At 41.5% G+C, this 24,179-nt stretch overlaps 1 protein-coding gene across 1 annotated transcript in view; it reads right to left on the bottom strand.

Annotated features, from left to right (window-relative positions):
* LOC124615673 overlaps nucleotides 1–24,179 on the bottom strand; it is a 61,563-nt gene that overhangs the window by 29,123 nt on the left and 8,261 nt on the right. Inside the window, exon 2 of the mRNA XM_047143700.1 lies at nucleotides 3,080–3,283. Coding sequence (XP_046999656.1) covers nucleotides 3,080–3,283 — 204 coding nt within the window. The remainder of the gene's footprint in view (nucleotides 1–3,079; nucleotides 3,284–24,179) is intronic.

A 24,179-nucleotide genomic window follows, 5' to 3' on the forward strand; every position in this document is an offset into this window, starting at 1 on the left:
AATGTTTGTGTTGTGCAGGGCAACAATCAGTAAAATAATGAATATCCTCCATTTGTGTGATAGTGAATTTAAGCAGCTCGATTAGTTCAACCATAAAAGACATGCATGGCTATTTTTATAATGCTGCACTGATTTTACAGTATTTGATACTTTTTATTATACTTGGCTATTCGCCCAATGAAGTCTTTGAACTCTATATTTAAAAATAAAGGATTAGTTTTCTGCACAGTTCCATCTATATAATCAACTCACCCAGTTTGATGCTGTGTTTAGTCAGTTACAAATGCTTGTTTTGGTGCTTAGTAATGTAATGATGGTTAGGGAGAGCCAACATTTTTATCAACAGTTCTCCAATAAATTCTAATATTGCCAGTCATATGGCTTCAAGTGTGTCTCAGTCAGTGTGAACACATAATTTGAATTGAGTTACTTTTCAGGATACTTATTTTCAAGCTCCAATGCATTTTCGAGATTTTTTCCTGGACTTTCTTCACGGTGTTGAAGCATGCAGTCTTTGAATTCCAAACCACACATAATTTTGCTGTGTAACACTTTATAGCTTTTTAATGGGCTGTGTGTCGACATTAGTTTTCCATTGTGATGTGTCGACCACACAAAAAACTGAGTGTGAACCTACTTTATCTCCACTCATTCACCACTTGGGACACAAGCCAAAGAACTTTAAAAAACCACAAATAACAAAACTTAAAAAAGAAAAAAAAAATCAACACATATTTCTTTCAAACTACTCAGTTGCAAGTAATTTCGCTTATGAACTTGTTCTCCAATATAGGTTTCCATGGCCAATATTTGCATTCTTGGTGAACACCATTTTATGGGTGTTACGCCACAGTCCAAGGCGTAGTTCTGTGCGAAACATTTTGTCTGCTATTGTTGGAGCGTCATCAGAGTCTAAAAAGACTAAGACACAGTTTCAGACTTAAACAAGGTTTTTTTTTTCTTTGTGATTTTTTTTCTTTTTTTTTTTGCATGATGGGCACTGTATTTGGCTGGTTTGTATCAAATATTGTCAAACTAAGAGTCTTGTTTTAAACTTAAACAAGATACTCAAATGGAAACAGTCTAAATTCCACTAAATTCTCACTCTTCAGAAAATTATATAATCTTTTACCTTCTGTTTTCTGAAAGCTTGTTACCACACTAGCTTTTTGGATGTGTTTAAAGTCCCTTTTTCCATCTTAAAACTTCCTTGCTGATTTCATCATTCCTTCTGAAAAGAATAATTCTTTGTTGACTTTCTGATGGACAAGCTCAGAGGAATTATGGTCATAATGTCATTTTTTTCTTGATAACAGGATTTATTCATCTTTTTCTACAATTATCTGACCAGTTTGTTGTAATCTAAACAATTGAGACATTGTTTGCTTGCACTATTAAGCTACAATTTGTTATGGTCAAGTGTGCCAATTGTTACAATTTTCTTACAAAATCTATCTTCAACCTCATGCATAACAATTATCTCTTGAAACAATTAGTTAAATATAATTTCAATATTGCAACAGCTGATAAGGTTGTAGTCAGATCTTCAGAAATATTTGTCTTATTAACTTCGCATTTGGTAAGGAATAATGTATTTGGATTTTTTTTCCTTTTTTTCTTGTAGAAAAATCTATTCTGCATGATGAACACTGTTTTTGGCCTGGTGTATATCTGGCCTTGTCATATACTATAGTTGATCAGATATTCCCAAACCAAATGAGCACAAACTTTTTTATATTTTATGATTCTTTATGGCAAAATGGTTACAATGTGGATTTTTTAAAAACATTGTACCCATAGTTCATGATGAGAGCAAATCTGCGCAATTTCACGAGAATACAACCCAACCAACCAACCAACCAACCAACCAACCCGCGCATGCGCGCCCTGACAGTGACATTGCTGGCCACAGTTCCTGTCGCGGCCATTGGCGTTTCAGGGCGTTACCGCCGACGGAAGACGTCGCACCATGGCTGAGCTCGGGTCCGCAGCGCCCTCTGCCTTTTGCATATAAGGAGGAGCGCTGGCCCCGAGACAGACAGTCTATTGTCGATTGTCTATTGCTAGCCTTTCGTGGAGTTTATAGCGGAGCCATTGTAGTGTGATATTAGCTATTGTATTCGACTAGGCTCAGTACACGGATTACTCTTGGATATTACTTTGACTTGTATTGCTGGTGCACGTTTCGTCAGAAATAAGGATAAGTTATCTCTCCATTCTAGCTGGTGCAATTCTTGTCATTAATTATTTTTCGGCCAACACTACCCACACTTTATACAATTTGTGGTGGCTGCCCCAAAAGTACCGCCAGGGACCTTGGGTTTGGGAGCCGTCACAAAAGACACTGTTAGATGACATACATAATTTTAAACATTTTCAAAGCTGCAAGTGTTTTATTGATCATCTTGCACTTCCTTATTTCAATATTTTTTAATTTTATGACACGCATACAGACAACGCACTGACAAATAATTGTTTCCAGTGCCTTTTGCTCAGTACAGGATCCCTGTTAGGATATGGGGAAAATCTGTCACAACAAAGTTATTCTGCAAACTTAGAGAGATTATGCCATGTATATTGCTTTCTCATTTCCATTTATGTTATTTGTGTTTCCTTTTTGTAGTTGTGCCAGGGTGGAAAGTTGCATGTTATTAGCTCTATTATGCAAGGAATAATGGCTTGCCAAACAAAACTTTTCTGTGTTTGTAGCTTTGAAAAAATTGGCTATTGTGTAAGCATCTCTAGCACCAACACCAACGTTCAGATGGAGCTGAAACTTTGCAGAAGTTCATGCTGATTCCTTATGTATGTTCTGTACAAATTTCAACAACATGGAAGATGGCCAATCTGGGATCCCTGGGTCATTTTTTATGGAATGACCTCTGCTGAAATTAAGTACTGACCAGTCTTTCTGTCTCCCAATGACTAATTTTAAACTTACACACAAAAGCAAACATTTTAAATCAGATAACCAGCAATCTACCTTTCCGTATTTAATCTATTCATAGTAATAACTGGTGTATACCAATTTGAAGCTTCGATTCAACATATTTACTCACTACAAATATTTATCACTCACCATTTCACATTTCCTGGTGAGATGTCTTCTTCCAGCTTTTGAAGTTGTAGAAATTTTTCATTTACATTTTCTTCAATCACAAGTTCATCAATTTTCTCCTTAAATTCTGTTTCTACATAATCTATAAAACGGCTATGTATTTTGGAGATTGTTGCTGGATATTTCCCAAGAAGTTTTCCATAACACTCTTGCATCACTCCTTCACTAAAACATGAATCACACGTCAAGATTCTGCCATGCATATCATACTGTAACATTGTATGTGATACTACGCTGACAGGAAGGACAAAGATCTCAGTAATCTTAGAGCTGTCACTAAGGGCAAGTGTTTTCATGAAAGCAGTTGCAAAGCAATATCTTACTGTCTTTCAAGAAGCTGAAAGTTCACACACAATATCTTTTGTAACTGGTTCTGAAATTCCAAAAGATATTCTGTCTGCACCTATTGCTGAACTGTGATTGCCCAACTAGCACTCAGAGATTCTGGGAATAATTTCTAATACTGCCAAAAAGGACAATTAGAATGGGGTGCACTCAGCCTTGTGAAAATAAGTGAAGAGCTACTTTAAGTAGCAATAGATTTATTTTGAGAAAGCTGACATTATCGGTAAAGATTGTGACATTCAACCCATATTCCCCACCATACTAATTCTGCTGGCACAAAACATTAGAATTGGCTGTCAGTGTGTGATCTATCAAGCTTGATGTGGAATTCTTATCTTCCTTCTTCTTAGAGTAATTCAAATATAGCCAAATATGGGACACATAATACAATTATTCATGATTTATGTTTTGTGTTGGCTCTTTCTCCTTTGTTGCTGAAAGTATTTTGCACTCTATGGAGAGAAAGTGTAATAGAGACTGACAATAAAAAGCAACAGCACATAAATTCCAAATTAAAAGCTTATTTTGATTGATACGCAGAACAGTGCACAAACATAAATAAATTGAAATACACAGAACATAAATTATGTCATCAATCGAAATGAACAAAACAAAACCATTAAATGTTAATAAATAAAGGCAAGAGAATATAAAGATTCTTCCAAACAGGAAACATTATGTGGCTACTTCATGAGAACTTTTATCACTTACAAAGAAAATGTAACTTATTCACAGTAGCTAGAAGTAAGTAAGTTTAAAATTTAGAAGGTGCTCAATACTTCCATATTTACACATAAGAACAGAGAGCAAGTGGACTACAAACTAGTAGCATGGTAGACGCACACCTTGTCTTGCCCCAGTGGCTGGAAGAAGGTAGGCCTTCACCTGGTAACCCCAATGACCACAACTTATTTCTCCCTTTACCCACTGTTCTACCCACCTCACACATGATCCTATGACAACTCTCGTAGTCCCACTGGATGTACCAAAGGATCAACCAATATAATTACGCATATGATCAGCAAGGCTATTAAGGTGTGCTGTGGAATGGTACATCCACTGACACCAGGCAATGTGAAAGAACAACAGCGGCAGATTTAAGGGCTGATCTCATTTGTCCCAACTCATTGGTGCGTACTACATGCCATCCGGTGAACTTATTTACAATGATCTTGCGATACTCTGCTATTTTCTGGACAATGATTTGGCCACTGTTATTCCCTGTTGTCGACATCTGGCTTGCACAAAGACATTTCTGTTTCCCCATTGTGGCACTGCCTCCATTCTCCACTTGATCACATGTTGTGCCTTCTGTAAATGAATTGGTGTGGGTGTGTGTGTGTGTGTGTGTGTGTGTGTGTGTGTCAGAAAAACTTACAGTGCCATCCACCAATAATGTTTGAGTTGTTCAGCAATTCTTTAAAGGACTTAATTGGCAAAAATTCTAGAAGTCTTTGTCTCTGTTTAGTTCAAGAAGACTAAGGTTCTATTATTTTTTGTGATGTAATTGTACTTAACTGGTGTTCAGTGGAAGCTGTGTTTAGTAGAGTGCTTCTGGGCATTGGTCCAGTTGCTGCTTCTATTTTACACACATTTCGATGACCACCCCAGCCTAGGCCTTCAGGTGCTGCAAGTTCTGCTGTTACGTGTACTTGCTGCCTGGACTCCAACCAGAGTGTGAACTATAGTTCGTCTCACACCACAATTTATAGCAGAGTTTGACAACCGACACCCACTACACCCTTCGGTGCTCTTTTGTTTTTCATGGTTTGCACAAACATTCCATGAAACACAAATTCTCTCAGTGTTTTCCAACTTTGGTGGATGTAATGGCCAGTGAGATTTTAATAAATTGACTGTTATGTAAACTGAACCCACCATCCCTGTTTATTAAGTTTCCTGGCATCCTTAGTTTGATAGACTCCTTCATTACACTGTCCCAGCAACTTGGCATTTGCACCACAGTACTGGCCTCGTCCTATTTTATTTCATGACTATATGCTTGGTGTCAGCTGATTTGCTCAGTTGTTTTAGTCAAGTATGGCATCCAGTGTATTTTACTTCCTTCAAATAAGATAAAAAGTATTCTTTGTAATATTTAAGACAATCCAGGTCTACAGAAGCTGGCTGTATATATCAAATCCAATGGAATGTGGCATGTCCTACATTGGGCAGACCATCAGAATAGTCACAGAAAGATGCAAGGAACAACAGTGACATACCCAATTATTTTTTGGGGTAATTCTTCTGATTCAAAAAGGGTACTTTGGTTCAAAAACGGTCTGTTCAAGCTATGTGTGGTGTAAGTTCGAGAACCTCTTGTCGACCCCTATTCAATAGTCTGGGAATTCTGACATTGCCCTCACAGTATATATTTTCTTTAATGTTGCTTGTTGTTAGCAATATTAGCTTATTCCCAAGAGTTAGCAGCTTTCACTCAGTTAATACTAGGCAGAAATCAAATCTGCCTGTGGAATGCACTTCCTTGACTCTTGTGCAGAAAGGAGTGCAGTATTCTGCTGCATCCATTTTCAATAAGCTACCACAAGAACTCAAAAATCTTAGCAGTAGCCCAAACACTTTTAAGTCTAAACTGAAGAGTTTCCTCATGGCTCACTCCTTCTATTCTGCCGAGGAGCTCCTGGAAGAGCTGAAAAATTATGCAAATTCCAGTGTTACATTGTTGATTTTCTTTATTTAAATTTACAAATTGTTGCCTGAATATGTTTCTTGTATTTCATTTTATCTGTTTCCACTATCGTGTTATAAATTCATGTATTGACTCGTTCCATGACCATGGAGACTTCTCCTTAATGTGGTCCCATGGAACAATAAATAAATAAATAAATAAATAAACAGCCTAGCAAGTCAGTTGTGCTGAGCACTGCCTCAAATAATCATAAAATGAAATATGACGAGACAATTATCATGCTGCATATGCCAAGTTTCTGGGACAGTATAATAAAGAAGTCTATCGAAATAAAGATATCAAAAACCTATTAAATAGGGACGGAGGTTTCAATTTACATAATGCTTGGGGTCTGGCACTCAATGTACAAGTACTGAAATCAACCTGGCAATCACATCCATCAGATTTGGAAAACTCAGAGAATTTGCATTTCGTGAAATACCAATGCAAGGTCTCACACACAAAAGATCTTAAAGGGTGTAGTGGGAAATGGGAATCAAACTTGGCTACAAACAGCGGTGCGAGATCAACAATAGTGTACAGTCTGGTGTATACGTAATAGCAAACCTTGCAGCACCCAAAGAAGAAGGCTGGGTCAATTGTCAAAATACTGAGCATAAAACAGAAACAACAACTCAGCTGAACATGCAGAAGTTCACTATAAATCAACTGTGACAAGAAAACCTGAGGGATTGAAAGCTGTGTTGTTAAAGAAGCAGACTTATAGAAGTGGCAATGAAAGCTGTTTGCAACTCTGAACCATCCATGTCAGAATAGGACTACCAGGTACTTTGCTAGAGTGTTACAACCATGATGGACAAGTAGTTTTTTTGAGCCCTGAAACCAACAGCTCAATCAGCAGAAAGAGCTCGTATAGAAGCTGATGTATCTGATACATCTACAACTGCACCCAGCAATCCCCTGCTTTTTTAGTCATTTAATTAAGCTCAAGAAGACTGAATAGTGTACTAAAAGTGTTTAATGCTTCATTTCCAGGCAAGTGACATTAAGTGAGACAGTGGGCATTTCTTCAACATACCAAGAGCTCTATTATCTTGGGCAAAAATAGGCTCTTTTGTACAATCAGGGCAGCCCCTACCCACTATTTATTCATTTTTATGTGAATATTTTGCAACAACAATGCATATGGTGGCCACTAGTTTAGAGGTCCTCCAACATCATAAACCAACATCAGAGAGTTGTGCGTCATGGATCACAGTCTTGCAGGGTCTGAGTAGAAAATGCAGTTTTATGTGTTCTTGTAGAAAATCATACGTAGAACCATTAATATGTGCCATTGTCATCAGATTAGCACCAGAGAGTGAAGTGCATGTGCAAGCATTATCACAGAAAGATCCTTATTTAGTATAAGTTTTGCATATTCCTAGGGGTTTCAAGACTTCACAAACAGCTCAGGCCTTGTTCTGTGTAGAATATGATATATCAGAACTGTCATTTCGAATGGCAAATGTGAACAAGTAGGCCACCTGATGGTGAAAGCGCAAAGATGTCACTCAGTTCAGGTGGAAATGGAACAACCACCGTTTGACAAGGTGGGCATCAAACTTCATGCTATCACAGTTTTTCTGTTTGGCTTCGGCAAAATTTTCGTAGACTTCACACTTGTACTTATTGTTTTTCTGCGCATGGTAGACATAATTGGCCACATTATAATGGCTGTCAACAGTGTTTTCGCCAGGGTCATTGCTGTACGCCCACCTTAAGGGTACACAACAATTACCATGAGATGCCGCCACCACACAGGTACCACACCACTCACCTGGATCCTCTCAGTTATTAGTTGCAGACTCCAGATGGCGCTCACATATTCAGCCCATTTTCTGCTTATGATCTATGTTTATCTGTACACTATACTGACTAGTTGTGGATATTGTGCAAGTGGTTCATAAATGTCAGGTTTGTCAGTCTCAGCACCTGGCACCACCTAAAAATACCTGCAGTGGCCTCCATCTACCAAGCTGCTGGATTGGGTGTATGGCCTGTATCATGTGAAATAATCCAGCGGCTGTTACTCTCATATCACAGATGTTTATAAAAATCTGGTGTAAGAAAATACATACTGAAAGAGGGCTCAAACAACTTTTCCTAAATCTTTCAACCAAAACTGCATTCAGGAGGCCATTTTGAAAATGTAAGTCATTTTCACAACTTGGGTTGGTTGGAAAGGCGAATTAAAAGTTTTTAACAACTACAACTTTTTTATTTATGATTAAGTTTCACTCAATCTGGTAGCATTGGAATGTTAAAAGAATCAACCACAATATAAAATGAATAAAATGCTGGAATTATACATACAAAAATTTACAAATTTGTAACAAAAGCCTTTTTTAAAGACTTTTTTTCAAATGTCAGCAAAACCTCAAGTTCTGTCGTGTTAATATTTGTTTCACATAATGCCTATTTTACATTTCAAATGGCTACATGACAGTACATGAAATAACAACAAAAAATTCAGTCTAGCAGCTGTACTCACAGGTGATACAGGCTCTCTCTCTCTCTCTCTCTCTCTCTCTCTCTCTCTCTCTCTGTGTGTGTGTGTGTGTGTGTGTGTGTGTGTGTGTGTGTGTGTGTGGTGAATTCTGGAACAGTTTCATAAGTGTTCTTACTCAGAGCATGCTAAGCAGAGATTTCTGCTGTGTCAGGTTTAAATCTTTTTTTCTTCCTTAACATATGTATTAGAGATCACATTTTGTAGTCATTAACTCTTTCTTGCTTCCTCTTACATTTGTTCATAATTCATCTTTTGTCTGATTAGAATGTCAGAAAAAAAGTTTAAACCACCCAGTCCTTAAAACTTCCTGGCAGATTAAAACTATGTGCTAAATTAAGACCACAACCCAGTAGTGGGAGAAATACAAGTGAAATTGAAAAAAGTCTGGAGAGGTAAAGCAAAGGAAAGACTAAACATAGAAAGCCTCAAATACGTAGAAAAGGCATCAGATTTGGAGAACAGACTTATGGAAAAATGGGAAAGACGTAGTGTTGATGAAAGTTTTAATGACAAATGGATAAAAATGAGGGAAGGACTCATGGACTCTGCCAAAGAAATACTAGGAATTAGAGTATACCAAAGTACCAGGAAAGAATGGATAACAAAAAACATGTTGAAAAGATGGCAGAGCAGAGAAAGTGGAAAAATGTAGAAACTGAAGAAGGCAAAAAGAGGTACAGGAAACTGAATAATGAATTAAGAAGAGAAACTGAAGAAGCAAGGGAAAAATGGATGAAACAGAAATGCGATGAAATAGAGAAAATGGACAAAGAGGGAAAGTACAAAATGATGTATAGTCTGGCTAGTGAGATAGTTTTTGGACGTAAAAGAAAGAGGAATACCATGGAAATAGAAAGAGCAGATGGTACTCTAGCAGAAGAACCACAGGCGGTTTTGAACAAATGGCAAGAATATATGTCTGTATAGAGGGAGTGAAATACATTGCGAAATTAAAGTTGAAGAGGAGCAATATGTGCTGGAAGATGGAGAGGGATTCACCATCTTGGAAGCAGAAGTAGAAAAGGTGCTGAAGGAGATTAAGAATAGGATGGAATGTGGAATTGATGATTTGCCAGCAGAACTGTTGAAGAGTCTGGGAAACAAGGCAAGAAAAGAAATAGTCTACCTCTGAACGAGATATATGACAAAGGAAAATGGTCTGAGGATTTCCTTGCAACAATTATGATACCAATAGAGAAAAAGAGAAACACTAAAAAGTGTGAAGAGCTTAAGACCATTAGTCTAATTTCTCATGCAGCTAAAGTCTTGCTGAGACTGTTGAACAGAAGGCTATATGGCAAGCTGGATAGAGGGACTGCAGAGGAGCAGTTAGGATTTAGAAGAGGAAAAGGAACAAGAGATGCTATTGGCCTGTTAAGAACTATAGAAGAAAAATATATGGAAAAAGGTAGAGAAATATTTGCTGTTTTTATAGATTTAGAAAAGGCTTTTGACAGAGTTCATTGGAACAAGCTGATGGATATTTTGAAGAGGAAAGGAGTAGATTGGAAAGAGAGACGACTGATACAGAATCTATATTTACACCAGATATGTATTGGTGGAAAGAGAATAGAATTATAACATCTGATGATGAGTTGGGTTGAGCGGGTGCTCAACATCACGGTCGTCAGCACCCTGACCAAAAGTCAACATGAAATCTAATGGGTGGGGACGAAGGCTCTCCTCACATGCAGAGCAGTTTATAATGTACTAAATTCTGCCGCCCGTCCCCACCAGTTTAGGGATGAGGCCTGATAGTTCACAAAATTTCACCACTCTGTTAACACTGGTATCAGTATCTGCGAGGAGGGTGGGCAGATATCCAGCGAGACCAAGGACTGCCCTAATATCGGTCTACAGGACACACATGGCCACAATATGCTGAACTGAAAGCGGCATGCCACAAACTTCACAGAAAGGTGGAGGAGGAGGAAGCCATGTGTGAAAGGGCTATGCCCGATGTGCAGTCTGGTAAGCCAAACCTCCTTCCAGCGGCAAGGCTGACACGAAGTCCGCCAAGCTTTTGTGGTCAGTTTGAGCAACCACAATTTGTTGTCAGACGCCTGCAGCCATTTAGTCTCCCACTGACACATGATGCATCTGCCAGAAAATGAGATAATGGCGTGCAACGGGATGGGATATTGATGGACAGCACCATCCCAACATGCTTCCTTCGCAGCTTTATCAGCCATGTCGTTATCCTGTATCCTAACTTGGCCAGGTACCCAGAAAAAGATCACCACCTTGGCACAGCGTTGGAGCCACTGTAAGCAGTCATGGATGAGCTGAATCAGCGGGTCTACCAGATACATTTGGTGAAGCACTTGCAGCGCACTAAGAGAGTCGGAACACTAAAGAAAACTCGTACGGTGGTGCCTGTGAACCCTCACCAGTGCCATTAGGATGCCATTTAACTCCGCATCATAATTTGTAAATTGTTCTGGAACACACATTTTAAAACCCCTATCAGGGAAAACCACAGAACAACCAAGAGCATTCCCCTGCTGGGATCCACCTGTATAAATAACGGTAAAACTATGGTACATACTTAAAATAGACGAAAACAAAGTTGTAAAAATCATATCTGGAGTACAATTTTTCGGGTACTGCGTCAAGCTTAAAATCACTTTTGGCCTCCAAAGACACCAAGGCGGCAGTGCGTTCCATCCCTGGGCGTGTATATTCATGCCTGAGAGATCCAGATCCTTGAGGCAGTCCGTAGCATGTATACCAAATGGCTGGGTCGCTTGGGCCGATTCCTGAACAGTCGTTCGAAGGTGGGTTGGATCACTGAACTAAATGCCAACGACTGGGGTGACGCTGAGATTTTCAGTGCCTGTAGAGCCAAAAGAATACGTCGCCGAATCCAGAGTGGTGGTTCACCAGCCTCTGCACACAGACTCTGAACTGGGCTGGTCCGAAAGGCTCCAGTCGATATCCGAATGCCTGCACGGTGGACAGCATCTAACATCTGGAGGTAGGAAGGATGGGCCGATCCACAGACCACGCTGCTATAGTCTAAGCGTGATCGAACAAATGCTCTATAAAACTGTATGAGGTGGGACCTGTCAGTTCCCATGTTTTTTCACCAAGGCATTTCAAAATATTCAACAACCAGAAGCCCTTTGTTTGTAGGTCTTTCAGGTGTGGAAGCCACATTAATTTCGAGTCAAATAATCAACCCAAAAAGCGCACTGTGTCTTGAAAAAGTAAAATACGGTCCCCCATTGTAAACTCTGGTAGGTTAAAACACCGACGAGCACGATTAAAATTGACACACACAGTCTTTTTGGGTGAGGACCGAAAAACAGTTGTCTGGGCCTCGGTTTCCAGCCTCCTAATGGTCAGTTGTAGCTGCCTCGTTGTAAGATCAGAGGAAGGGCAGAAGATTGCAAAGGCATCCACAAACAAAGAGCATTTGACAGGTCTCCTGCCTGACTGCAGAGGAAATGCCATTGATAGCGATGGCAGACAATGTGACACTGCCCTGCGGCATACCTTTCTCCTGAACACAGCAATAAGACATGGCATCACCAATGCGATAACGAAAACGCCTGTCCTCAAGAAAGGACAGGATAAGAAGCAGCAGGCGTCCACGTAGTTCCCATTCATGAAGTTGGCAAAGGATGTTGTACCTCTAAGTAGTGTCGTATGCTTTTTTGAGGTTAAAAACACACAAACTAAATGGTTTCGGCATAATAAGGACTCCTGTATCGCCGTCTGCAGTAGAATTAAGTTGTCAAGTGTGGAATAGTAGCAACTGACACCACACTGGGAGCGGTTTAGGTAACCTCGGGACTCTAGCAGCCAGACGAGGTGATGGTTGACCATGCGTTCAAGTCTTACCCATACAACTAGTAAGGGAGACACTCCAATAGGGGCACTACGGTCCTTACCTGGTATCCAGAATGGAATTAAGATTGCCTCCTTCCAAGTCGTGGGGTACTGTCCATCAAACCAAATCTGATTGAAACAAGAGAGGAGCTGACCTTTCGCTTCAGGGCACAGATGACGAAGCATGGTATAATGGATCTCATTTGGTCCTGGAGCAGTGCCTCTGGTTGCAGATAAAGCTGAGTCCAGTTCCCACATGGGGAATGGAAGGTTGTAGACTTCTTCATTATGTGAGAAAAAATTGAGCTTCCTCATCTCTGCAGTTTGACGGAATACCTGAACAGCAGGAGCATGTCTGGATGACCTAGTAAAAGTAAAGAAGTGTTCAGCTAAAATGTGTGCCATCTTTTTTGGCGTGTTCACCAAGATCCCATTATTTGACAAGGCCGTAAGGGGATGTGGACTACCCTTGCCTGAAATCCGTCTTGTTGATTCCCAAACGTGCGCAGCAGAAGTGGACCGATTAATGGAAGTCGTGAATTCCCTCCAGGAAGCCCTCTTCCGTTTTCTGATCACTCGCCTTGCATGTGCTCTTGCAGACCTGGAGACATGAAGATTGTCTGTAGTTGGACACCACCTGAAGTTCCAAAGAGCTGTCCGCCTGGCCCTGATTGCCAATCGACAGTCGTCATTCCACCAAGGTACAGGCCGTCGTCCGAGGTGGTTACTAGACCTGGGGATGGATTCTGCGGCAGCCCTTTGGATCTCGTGAGTGATACGGGCCACTGCCTCTTGTGCACAATCCTTTCGTTCAAAAATAGCCTGTCAACTGTGCTGTAACCAATTTGCCCTTTGTATCATCCACCTGCGGGGCCTTCTGCTGGTCACTGTCCTAGGTGGCAGACGAATCCACACTGGGAAGTGGCCACTAGAATGTAAATCTGGAGCCAATTCCCACTGAACTGAATCTGCAATAGCTGGGGAACAAGAGCAAACATCAATAGCTGAAAAAGACCCTGTAGCTGTGGAAAAGTGAGTCATCTGACCCACGTTCAGAAGGAAGATATCCTCAGAATGAACGAGTCGCTCGATCAGCCTACCACTGGAGCAAGTAGTAGCCAAGCCCCACAGCACATTGTGGGCATTGAAGTCCCCCACAAAAAGGAATGGGCGCGGGAGTGCCCGGAATAGGTCTGCCAGTGCGTTCCCATCCAAAGTGTCATGGAGGGCCAGGTACAAAGAACACACTGTGATAGTAAACGGTGAGAAAACTTTCATAGCAATTGCTTGGATGATTGTGGCAAGAAGGACAGCAGAGGAGTGGTATATGTCATCAAGAAAAATAGCTACTCCATCTTTAGCCCTGCCAACAGTAGTATCGTCTTTCCTGTATATGTGGTAGCCCCACAATGTAGGTGTCTCTGTGACTTTAAGATGTGTTTCTTGTAAGTAGATGCAGAAAGGTTTATCCTGGACCAGCAGCTGCAATTCTTCCAAATGTGAGCGATATCCATTCAAATTCCACTGCAACACAGAAGTCCCTATGGAAACCATTGGTTAGCGATGGTGGTTCTTTCCTTTCTCCCTTGGAGGCGGTGATTTACCGGGAAGGTCAGGGGGAACGTTAGCTGGTTCCGTGTTCTCTAGTTCCTCCGACTGGAAGTCCACATCTTCAACAGCATAGTCGCCATCAGAAAGGGAGAGTGCTCATCGATCTGAAGGCTTACCTACCGGGACGTTTTTCTTTACTAACAGGGGGAGGAGGCTGCCTGGGTTGCTGGGATGGCTTAGGTAGCTACTGAAGTTGGGGAGTGGAATGTGGCTTAGGTGGTAAGTCTACTGCTGATGGCTTCCGAGTGACATCAGTTGCAAGTGGAGCATTTCCCCCACAGGTATAGCGACAAGTGCATGTGCTCGTACTTGAATCTGTGGTCTGAGTTTGTGTGAAGACATCACACTTAGCAATTGGTGTTTTATGGGCTGATGCAAAAGAAGTTGCAAAAACCGATGGTTGCATAGCTTTGTAAGCCGTTTTAGCTTCACCATATGGTATGGTCTCTGTACTTTCAACTCTCGAACTTTCTTTTCCTCATTGTAAACCCCCACACTTTCTGCTCCACACTGGGCGATCCCCAGAGCAGATAACACGTTTCAGAGGAAGTGCACAAGAAGACCCTGACTTGTGAGCGGAGCCTCCACAATTGCCACACGTAGCCTTCCCGTTATATCCCATAGTGGTATGGCCAAATCTTTAACATTTATAGCATCACATGGGGTTAGTGACAAACGGGCGAACCTTAAGGCAGATATAGCTGGCAATGATATGTCCAGGTAATTCGGGAGTACTAAACATTAGAATAAATGTTGCCGATTTTTCCAATTTGCCATTGACTCTCCTCACATAATTCCGCACCTCCATGACGCCCACATTCTTCCACTCTTCACACAACTCCATGGGGTCCATCTCCATTATATCGGAGCAGGTAACCATGCCCTTACTATAATTAAGGCTGTTATGCAATTCAGCCTCAATTGGGTAGTCACCTAAGTCCTTACATCCCAGAAGCTTAGATATTTGGGTGGAATTAGCAGTTTCAACCAAAAGCGTTCCATTACGTAGTCGTTTGACACTTTTCAGAGACCCAGCAATACCTTCCAATGCCTTGTTAATATAGAAAGGAGATATCTTTTCAAAGCTTCCCCCGTTTTGCTCAATTACAATGAAAGTGTTATGGCACACTAATGCCCTGTTACTATTACTAGGAAACTTCTTTTTGGGAGGACTCACCAACTGAGCTCTCTTTGAGCAGTGGGTGTAGGTGTTGCCTGACGGTACACCCATCCCGTCAGGAGTAGTAGTTTCATGAGACTGTTCTATAAGGATCCCACGAGACACTAGGGAAACAACCGTCGACCCAGGCAGAGGCCTGCATGCCTGAGCAAGCCTGATTCAACTGGGGTGCGGCAGCTGCCCCAGAGGTTGCTCGCTAAAGACTGTTTCACCCCAACAGCCATTCACCTCCTCAGCTCGTAGCACACCTTGAGGTCGAAGTTTTTTTTTATAGAGGTGGGTACCTTCCTCGCAGTCCAGGCGGTGAAGCCAAGACCCCTGTTCTCCGAAACAGACAACATTCCACCGCTGCGCTGCACGGTGGTCGCTGAAGTATGACCAGAGCTTACGGTGACAGAGGACTGGTGGCACTTACCAGTCTCCACCTCAAGAACCTCGGGGTCGCCAAGCCCGTACTCAGCAAACGAATGCTGAGCTCCTGAGGGGGTATAAGATTTGCCGATGACATGGTATAAGTGGCAAAAAGTGAGCAGATAGTGAATAACATGCTGAAAGATCTGAATGAAGCTTGTGTAAAATATGGGATGCAAATAAACACAGCAAAAACAGAGTATGGTCATCAGTACAAGACACAGACTGTCCAATATTAAAATAGGACAATCTACCATTAACCAAGTAAGTGCTTTGAAATATCTTGGAAGCACAATAACTGAAGACTTGAGATGTCACCAGGAGGTAAAAAACTCGAATTGCCATAGCGAAGGAGGCATTCAACAGAAAGAGGAGACACTTATGTGGCAAATTAGGAATAGGCTTGGCAAATGTTTTGTCTGGAGTGTGGCACCATATGGGGCAGAAATGTGGACGCTGAGACATGAGGATGGAAAAAGGTTAGAAGCATTTGAGACATGGATTTGGAGGAGAACTGAGAGAATAAGCTGGATGGAAAGAGCGAGTAATGAAAGAGTATTGGAAAGGGTTGGTCAGAGACTATGTGTGCTGAAGGTTGTAAGAGGAAGGAAAAAGAACTGGTTGGGACATTCATTGAGAAGGAAGTGCTTGCTAGCAGATGCTTTGGAAGGATTGGTTGTGGGAGAAGACTGAGAGGAAGAAGGAGATACAAGATGATAGATGACATAAAAGGAAGAGGAAATTATGAAGACCTGAAGAGGATGGCAGAAGATCGGACAGCTGGAGAACTATCATGTGAAAACTGCCTTTTGGCAGAACACTGATGATGATGAGTTTTAAATCATTAAGTAGAACAAACATCCTTCTAATTTTGTTGTTGTTGAAAGGCATGACAATTTGCAAAATCTTTAGAAACAACTTTCTTTACAGATTTGTAAATACTTGTATCCATGATTCCAGCATTTTAATACTTTGATATCAGAGTTAATACTTTTACTTTTCCAGTGACACCAAACTGAATAAAACTGAACTATATGCAGTGGCAGACAACTGCATATTCACCCACCACACTTACAAATGTGCACTGAGGGCCAGGCAAGGCTCCTGCTTTACTTTGGAACGTTGTCAACAAAAGATTTGCAAGGCTGTTTATCGCAAAGCCTCTGTAGTCACCACAGCGCCTGGAGCTGCAAGCCGTGCTGATCCTGCTGTGGCATGCAGTTTGCTGTAATCAGTGCTGCAGCTGCACCTATTTGCATCCTCACAGTCATGTGTCTATGTGACGCCACATCTATATTCCAATGCTGACGGGTACTTAAGCCATTACTCAGCCTCTTGGCAACCATTTCCACTCCTGTCTCCAGACTGACCATCAGCTGCTTCGAGCCTGCGCTTCAGACCACAACACATGCCACTGCTGACGACGAAGGAATTTCCAAGCTCGTCCATCGCTATGATAAGTGCCTTAATTTAAATGGCAACTATGTAGAAAAGTAGTATTTAAGTGTGGCTTTCATCTGTATATAATAAAAAAATTTCCAATCCTTTATTTATTTTTAATTCCAAAACATAATGTACTTTGTGGATAGCCCTCGTACATTTGTTGCAACCCCCATCAGCACAAGGAGGAGGAAAAGAAGAAGAAAAAGAAGTAGTAGAAGAAGGACAATAACTTCTCTACCACTAGCAGCATCAGGAGATGAACCTAGCCTTCACAGTAGGCTGTGGTGCACACACCTTGTCCTCTCCCACACCAGCCAGGGCAGATTCAATGGAGAAGGGATCTTGTAATCCTGCCATAAATTTCTGTTTGCCTCCTGTGAGCAAACCAATGGCATGAGCATGCTCTGAGAGAATGGTTTGAATTCATCTGCTTCCCAGTCAGACAAACTTACAATAGCCTACCAAGTCAATGTCTGATTTATTCAGTGAATCTCAACAGTACTTAATTGGCACGATATACCTATGGAAGTCTTCGTTTCCATTTTGTTCAAGAAAAGTCAGGGTCTATTATTTTCTGTGATTTATTTGTACATAATAGCTGTTCAATACAACCTCAGTTGTTGAAAAAGCAGACTTAAAACATCAACAGAGGGCAGACTGCATGTAGGGCAATGTAATTTAGGAAGTTGAAAAAGATGAATTTCATTGGTGAAATACATCTCGTTTGATTCAGGTTTCTGAAAATCACATCTACTCTGCCTCGTAGATAATTAAGGCATTTTGTAGGAGTATCTCGAACACACAGTCGAGGCATCTCAGTGTCACAGCAATGTCATTCCCTTGCGTTAAAATAGCGGTTTACAATGCTTTCATTCGAATTTTTGATAAATTTAAATTCAGAATTATTATCCAGAGTACTGGATCTTTCATACTTCACAAAAGCTACTTCCTAAAGCCTCTTGACCATTTAGTATGTGAGGAGCCCAAATAGTTTGTGCTCACACATAATCTGATAAAGTGATGATGATGATGATGATGATGATGATGACAGGGTTCCAAGGGTCTGAAGATCATAATTATTAGGCCCTTTATCCTCATAATCCATTGGCAAGTCAAAGAGTTTTGCGAGTAATATAGATAGAGTCTGGTCAAGAGCAGCGACGTTGTCACAAGGAATGGCTTACAGAAAACAGCGAACTGAGAATAGTCTTAAAAGAAGATAAGGAATGCGCAGAGGTGAAGTTAGAGTGATGTGAGGAAGAGTGTGACTAACAGTTCTTCCAAAATAAGAGCTGGGGCAGAAGATGTGCTCTGTCATTCCCAACCCTCTTCACTGAAACTGTAGTCGACTCGGTATATGATTACATCCGACAGCTAGCAGTGCTGTTGCTAGCCTTCAACTGCAAAACACAAATGGCTGCGATGAAAGAATCTTCTGTAGAACTGCAACAATACAGAGATGCTACCAAAGAGATGCTACCAAAGAGATGTTTCCAAAGTTGTGTTACACAGTTGGTTGAGGCAGGCACACAAAGTGGCCACACCCAGCCCACTGCAACAGCCCAGAGATCTGTTTATGTCACCTCAACTATAGGAGAGGATACCATAAAAGAAAAAAGTCAATAGAATGTATTGAATGTGATAAGGACACAGACAGAATAGTCATGTAAGATTTGGAGTTTATGTTTGGACTGAGGTGGAGCACTGTGTAACAGAATTGTTTTGGCATGCAGTAAACCTTAACCATACAATTAATTGTGAGTTCTTGCTGGCGTGTCTTTAGAGTACAATAACTGCTTCTACAAGGAGACAATAGACAGTGTTCATGCAGAACACCCCAGTAGCAAGGCGGACTCAACTGTGATGCATAGGGCTGCTGACCTGTAAGCAATACAGCCATAGTCTAATTGAGTTACGTGAATGATTAGTAAAGTTTTACTAGAGCCTGCTGATTTTCTAGCAAAGAAAAGTTTTCAAGAAAGCGCAGGGAACTTAATTTCTGCATATCAGTTGTATTGAGCTGCTGTATGTACAGTAACCATCTCAGTTTATAGTCATACTGCAGTCATAAAAGCAAAGTAATCTTCAATTTCCGGCCATCGGTTAATCAGACACGATTCATGGTGTGGATGGACAGACGAGTTCTGTAGAAGTACATAACTTGGGGTTTTGTAGACGAAAAACTCCATGCATGATTCTGGGTCCATATCCATGTCTTCCGAATGGGTGTTTCATGTACACATCTATGTTGATTGCTACACTGCGACAAGGTGTCACCACATTGTGGCTAATGACTTTTGAATACTGGGAAAGAACACTACCAGGTGTCTTCAAAGTGCAAAGGCCTACCTGACAGCAGACCCCAGATATGGATCTGGACCTTCGAAATCTGCACTGACATAGTGGGATCAAATTGTTGTTTCCAGACAGGAACAAAGTCTTGCTAGGATGGGTAGGATGTGTGCATGCTGAGTGTGGATGCTGGATGATCTGGTCACAGTTCGCGAACTACTGAACATGCTGTTGGCTACGGTCAGTCACCATTAGGCTGCTGCCTTGGGGTGTAAGGTGGTGGAGAATCTGGTGCATCACATGCGACACCTCAGGTGCCACTTTTTTTGTCCATGGGCTCTGCTTCCAAGGTATCTCCTAGTTCACACAACATGGTGGATCCGTCCTCACGGCAGGGCGAGTGGCGGGTGGTAATGCGCTCGCATCACTCGATGCGGAGGGCCAATGTGGAGACTGGCCGCCTGATCTCACCCATTCACCCTGTGAGTGGACAGGTGGCCACTCCTTCACATGGTCTGGGCAGGCACACGGGCAGAAGGGTTTACTGGTTATTGGGAGCTCCAATGTTAGGTGGATTATGGAGCCCCTTCGGCAGATAGTGTTCAGGGCTGGAAAGAAAGCCAATGTGCACTCAGTATGTCTGCCAGGAAGCCTCATCAGAAATGTGCATGCGGCCTTGATGTCTGCTATCAAGCACGCAGGTTGCAGTCACCTACAAATTGTGGCTCACGTCGGCACCAATGACACCAGTCCCATGTGATCCAAGGTGATCCTCAGTCTGTACAGGCAGCTAGCAGAGGTGGTGAAGACTCCTGACTTTACCTGCAGGGTGCAAGCAGAGCTTGTAATTTGCAGCATTGTCCCCAGAGTTGATCTGGGTCCTTTGGTTTGGAGCCAAAAGGAGGGTCTCAACCAAATCAACTCTGTGATGGTCTTGGCTGCAGATTTCTGGACCTGCGTATTCGTGTGGGTATTTGTAGGACTCCCCTTGGTACGTCAGAGGCGCAATACACAAAGGAAGAAGCAACTCTGGTAGCAGAGTACTTGTGGAGTGCACATGAGGAATTTTTAGGCTAGGCGGTAGTTTGAAATGCTCTAATGAACACTCACCAGTCGATTCACACCAAAGGATGTCAAACAGCTTTCAAAATAAAGTCACTTTGACTGTTACAATTTTATCAGTAAACTGTCGAAGTATTCGTAGTAAAGTCCCAGAATTTACTGGCCCTCCAGGAAAGTTCTCGTGCTCCAATTATTCTTGGGACTGAGAGCTGGCTAACATCTGAAGTGGAAAGCTCTGACATATTTAATGATTCGTGGAACGTATATCGGAAAGAAAGATTAGGGGCCATAGCAGGGGAAGTTTTCATTTCTGTTGACAAAAATATTTTCTCTATTGATGTTGTTGTTGAGTGTGACAGTGAAGTAGTCTGGTCGCATATAAGAGGTGTTGGCTTAAACTAAGTTAATTGTTGGATGTTTTTACCGGCTACCTGATTCCGTTCTGGCAGTTCTCGAGTCATTCAATGAAAGTCTATGGTCAATAGTGCGTAAATACTCAGATCATGCAATACTAGTTGCAAGTGACTAACCTGCGGAGTATAGACTGGGATCTCTATGGATTCATTGCAGTTTCTGAAAATTGTTTTGAGCAGTTAGTTTGGCAGCACACACACAATGGAAATATCTTAGACCTTGTAGCTACAAGCAGGCCAGACCTCATCGACAATGTCAGTATAGACACAGGGATTAGCGATCATGATGTCTTAATAGCAACTACGAAAGTTGCTATAACGATATGAAACTTAATAAATAAGTCAAGAAAGCTGGGAGAGTGTTCCTCCTACAAAATAGCAGAGAAGCAGTTATTAACATCTTACTCAGACAGTGAACTGGCATCACTTAGTACCAGTAAGATGGATGTAAAGGAATTATGGACACAGTTTAAGCAGACTGTAAATCGTGGCCTGGAGAGTTACGTGCCTGGTAAGTGGATAAAAGATGGGGTTTAATAATGAAATTCATAAGATGCTGAGGAAGCAGAGTCTGTTGCACTTTAGGTTCAAAAGGGGATGCACTATTGACGACAAGAGAAGGTTTGTAGAGATTTGTGTGTCTGTGAAAAGATATATGTGCAAAGCATACAACAACTACCACAGTCACACCTTAGGAAAAGATCTGGCAAAGAACCTGAGAAAATTCTTGTCGTATGTAAAATTGCTCAGCGAGTCTAAGGCTTCCATTCAGTCCTTTGTTGACCAGTCTGGTACGCAGCTGAAGATAGCAAAATGAAGGCCAAAGTTTTAAATTTCATGTTCAAAAAATCGTTCAAGCAGGAGAAACAAACATACCATCATTTGACTGTTGGACAAACTCCCATATGGACAATATAGAAATAAGCATACCTTGCATAGAGAAACAACATAGAGATTTGAAAACAAATAAATCACCAGGTCTGGATGGAATCACAGTTCAATTTTACAAACACTACACTACGTCATTAGCTGCTTGTCTATCTTGCATTTATCGTGAATCTCTCACCCACCACAAAGTCCCAAGCGACTGGAAAAAGCACGGGTGACTCTAGTATATAAGGGAGGTAAAAGAATGGACACACAAAATTACAGACCAATATCCCTAACTTCTATTTTCTGCAGAATCCTTGAACACGTTCTCAGTTTGAATATAATAAATTTTCTTGAGGCAAGGAAGTTTATGTCCACAAATCAGCATGGTTTTAGAAATCATTGCTCATGTAAAACTCAGCTTGCCATTTCTACATCTACATCTACATCCATACTCCGCAAGCTACCTCTATTGGATCTCCCTTCTATTCCAGTCTCGTATTGTTCGTGGAAAGAAGGATTGTTGGCATGCCTCTGTGTGGGCTCTAATCGCTCTGATTTTATCCTCATGGCCTCTTCACGAGATATATGTAGGAGAGAGCAAGATACTGCTTGACTCCTTGGTGAAGGTATGTTCTCGAAACTTTAACAAAAGCCCGTACCAAGCTACTGAGCATCTCTCCTGCAGAGTCTTCCACTGGAGTTTATCTATCATCTCCGTAATGCTTTCGCGATTACTAAATGATCCTGTAATGAAGCACGCTGCTCTCCATTGGATCTTCTCTATCGCTTCTATCAACATACTGTAATCTACTTCCTTTGTTTTGGGATTGCATTTCCATAGGATTCTTCCAATGAATCTCAGTCAGGTATCTGCTTTACCGACAATCAACTTTATATGATCATTCCATTTTAAATCACTCTTAATGCGTCCTCCCAGATAATTTATGGAATTAACTGCTTCCAGTTGCTGACCTGCTATATTGTAGCTAAATGATAAGGGAGTTTTCTTCCTATGTATTTGCAGCACATTACACTTGTCCCAATTGAGATTCAATTGCCATTCCCTGCACCATGCGTCAATTCACTGCAGATCCTCCTGCATTTCAGTACAATTTTCCATTGTTACAACCTCTCGATATACCACAGCATCATCCGCAAAAAACCTCAGTGAACTTCCGATGTCATCCACAAGGTCATTTATGTATATTGTAAATAGCAACGGTCCTACGACACTCCCCTGTGGCACACCTGAAATCACTCTTACTTCGGAAGACTTCTCTCCATTAAGAATGACATGCTGCATTCTGTTATCTAGGAACTCTTCAATCCAATCACACAATTGGTCTGATAGTCCATATGCTCTTACTTTGTTCATTAAACGACTGTGGGGAACTGTATCTAACGCCTTGCGGAAGTCAGAAACACGGCATCTACCTGGGAACCCGTGTCTATGGCCCTCTGAGTCTCGTGGACGAATAGTGCGAGCTCGGTTTCACACGATCGTCTTTTTTGAAACACATGCTGATTCCTACAGAGTAGATTTCTAGTCTCCAGAAAAGTCATTATACTCTAACATAATACGTGTTCCAAAATTCTACAACTGATTGATGTTAAAGAGATACAGGTCTACAGTTCTGCACATCTGTTCGACGTCCCTTCTTGAAAGCGGGGATGACCTGTGCCCTTTTCCAATCCTTTGTAACGCTATGCTCTTCTAGAGACCTACGGTACACCGCTGCAAGAAGAGGGGCAAGTTCCTTCGTGTACTCTCGAACTGGTATCCCATCAGGTCCAGCGGCCTTTCCTTTTTTGAGCGATTTTAATTGTTTCTCTATCCCTCTGTCGTCTATTTCGATATCTACCATTTTGTCATCTGTGCGACAATCTAGAGAAGGAACTACAGTGCAGTCTTCCTCTGTGAAACAGCTTTGGAAAAAGACATTTAGTATATCGGTCTTTAGTCTGTCATCCTCTGTTTCGGTACCATTTTGGTCACAGAGTGTCTGGACATTTTGTTTTGATCCACCTACAGCTTTCACATAACACCAAAAATTCTTAGGATTTTCTGCCAAGTCAGTACATAGAACTTTACTTTCGAATTCATTGAACGCCTCTCGCATAGCCCTCCTCACACTATATTTCACTTCGCATAATTTTTGTTTGTCTGCAAGGCTTTGGCTATGTTTACGTTTACTGTGAAGTTGGGTCATTCCACGCCAAGTGGTCTAGAGGGTCCCACATGACCCTCATGGATTTTGATGAAATTTTGTATGAACATTCACACATGTTCTCAATGAACACTGGTCAAGTTTCAGTTTCAGAAATTCAATACTTTTGGAGATACAGTCACTTGTTTAAGACCATAGCGCAGCTTTCTATAGTGCGTCCTTGAATTT

Source organism: Schistocerca americana, chromosome 5, assembly GCF_021461395.2.
Source record: "Schistocerca americana isolate TAMUIC-IGC-003095 chromosome 5, iqSchAmer2.1, whole genome shotgun sequence".
In the NCBI taxonomy this organism is placed as follows: Eukaryota; Metazoa; Arthropoda; class Insecta; order Orthoptera; family Acrididae; genus Schistocerca; species Schistocerca americana.